Source organism: Atta colombica, unplaced genomic scaffold (assembly GCF_001594045.1).
Source record: "Atta colombica isolate Treedump-2 unplaced genomic scaffold, Acol1.0 scaffold207, whole genome shotgun sequence".
NCBI classification, from domain to species: domain Eukaryota; kingdom Metazoa; phylum Arthropoda; class Insecta; order Hymenoptera; family Formicidae; genus Atta; species Atta colombica.
Window position 1 is genome coordinate 3,315,516 of NW_017259302.1, and position 2,694 is coordinate 3,318,209.

The 2,694-nt window shown below is 33.9% G+C and overlaps 1 protein-coding gene across 1 annotated transcript in view; it reads right to left on the minus strand.

The window, feature by feature from the left end:
* Positions 1-230: 230 nt before the first annotated feature.
* LOC108687459 overlaps positions 231-2,694 on the minus strand; it is a 13,875-nt gene continuing 11,411 nt past the window's right edge. Inside the window, exons 5-7 of the mRNA XM_018193226.1 lie at positions 2,124-2,463; positions 560-848; positions 231-456 (exon numbers count right to left, since the gene is read on the minus strand). Coding sequence (XP_018048715.1) covers positions 235-456; positions 560-848; positions 2,124-2,463 — 851 coding nt within the window. The 3' untranslated portion in view covers positions 231-234. The remainder of the gene's footprint in view (positions 457-559; positions 849-2,123; positions 2,464-2,694) is intronic.

Consider the following 2,694-nt stretch of genomic DNA (forward strand, 5'->3'; position numbering starts at 1 on the left):
TATTAATATTAATCGAAAACTGTTTCCTTGTTAACATTCAAAAAAATAAAAATATCCATATCGCAGTCCTCTCTCCTTTCTCCTTCCTCATGTTATTCCAGAGGTGGGATAAAGGCCATTAACCATGAACATACTGAACGGTCAAGGCTCAGTGCATAATAATGCAAAAATAATGATAGCGCGATATGTCGGTTAATTCATTAAATAATTCACCAATTACAACGGGCTAGCGCATCAATAGGGATGAAGCGCAGCCAGACCCAATCTCGGCGGTTCGGCATAGCTGTGACGATATCTACCGGATGTTGGGATCATTTCCAACGGCGGTCTGGCACTTTCACGATCAAGTCCAGGATATCTTTCATGCTCCGACAATTCCTGGTAGGTCGAGCTTCTCGTTCGCAACTTGTCGCGTAATTCTCGTGGGTGCTGTGCACGTTCTCGAAATTCTCGCATCTGTTTAAAAGATATAAAAGTCGTTATAATTTTAAACTTATTTTTATTATGTTTAATGTTTACATTAGATTTAGTGCTAAATTCAATTTAAAAACGCTCTTACATCTCTCTGATCTACGAGAGTCCTCTGATCTCTGAAATCTCTGCCGATCGACAAATTCTCGTAGAAGCTTCTTGGTCGCGGTCTCGAAATCTCTGGCTCGGGTGGATGTTCAATCGTATAATGATGAGTCCTGGGTCGTGGTCTACCCTTATAAGATATGGCATTTTCACGATCAAGCACATCCGGTTGACTTCGTCTGACTGCATGTTCATGCGAGGACATGGAGTTTAAGCTTGCAGAATATTGACGGCCGGATCGATCCTCGTGAACCTGTCTAGCCGACTGGACTCTATTAAATAACAATATTGAATAAATTTTTACATTCAACAAATCCTTTAATCAATTGACAACGAATAATAATAAAAAAGTTAACACAAAGTCTGAATGATTCTAGTTCAAAATATGATTGATTTATACGTTCATTAACCTGAAAGTCACCTAATTTTATTTTTATCTAAACAATTATCTAAGTTATTTTTTTACTTTAATTAAAATCTATTACTAACAATATATTATATGTTATTGATTATTTCCCAATTTATTAGTATTTGAAAATATTATGGATGTAGATTTAATCACAATTTTCTGAAAAAGTAAGTTGAAATTAAACAAATATTAAAAGAAATATATAAACACGTTAAATAGCTTATTATTTCTTAGTATTTCTAAAAAAATAAAAATTTTAATTAATATTTTCCTGCAAAAGATGAAATTGCATATTTAAAAGTTCGAATAATTATTAAAAACTATGAATGTGTTGAAAAATATTTTATAATAATTCACATTTTTTCGCTGTTGAAATATAAACACTCTAGATGGTTATTCCCGAATTACAACTAATAACTAATATATAATCGTACATATATTCCACGGAAAATTTTTCTTTCTATAAAATCATTCAAATTCCAAGAGACATTTTCTACAAAAAATTTAGGAATGTGGACATACAGGATATCAACGCTCTACTCTCTCTAATTGCAATTTCTACAAACATTTTCACAAACATATCAAGATTTATATCTTTACAAATCTCTCTTGTGAGAACGCGTTTAGTGAAAATGTTTGATACTTGAAACCCGTTCGAGGAAAGCTGGATAGAACCGTATATGTACAAAATGAAACATACGACGATTGATATCACTTTTATTGATATCTCTGGATTAATAATCTTGATGCTGTTACTGCATTTTACTCACGCATTTCACAAACTACAGAGTACTACATTCGTTTGTATTTAAATACAAACAAAATCATGAAATACATTTCTTATTAGTAGAAGATAAATTTTTCTGATTTTGATTTTATTTGTAAATTTCATTATTTAATTTGACATCATTCTTAACCCTCTGCGAACCAGATGGAAAATCAATGTGAATATATCTCATGCGCCATACTGTACTTCATCATAAATATATTATAATTTAATATGATTGGTAACAACGTATTCTCTAGCTGCACGAAACCAGCCAATCAACATAGGCGCGGTACTTTTTAAAAAGTTATAGAAATTCATCTTATTGGAGTATGTCACACCCCATCTAATTCGCGGAGAGTTAAAGCACACCTGTGTATAGGATGATGCTCGATGTCTCTCTGTCTGGAGAGAATAGGCCTGGCAATGGCTTCCCTTTCCATCGCCCTAAACATTTCTTTAGCATCTTGGAACCTCTCTCTGGGACTGGTCACCTCGCCGGGATTCACCCTGGGCTGATATTGAGGACTTGGTGATCGCTGTCTAAATTCCGCCGCTCGTCGATTCCTATTGCAACTTGGTGAAACTCCCCTATTTGCTTGATTGGGTAATCTTTCTGGGCTTCGCGGCAGTCGCGGCAATGTCAGACTTGCAGCTGTCTCCACTTCTGGTAAATAGTCATTGTCCTCGTTTGGCACGCCCCAATCGTCATCTGCAAACGATTAACATGTAATTATAGTTAACACATTAACATATAATTATAGTTATTGCTTATAATTTCACTTCATTTATATTATATATATTGTACATTGAATATATTTTTCATTTTTGACTTATCGCAGTTCTTGTAGTAATTATAGATAATCTTAATTATAAAAACGAATAACTTTATCTCTCTCTCTCTCTCTCTCTCTCTCTCTCTCTCTCTCTCTATATATATATA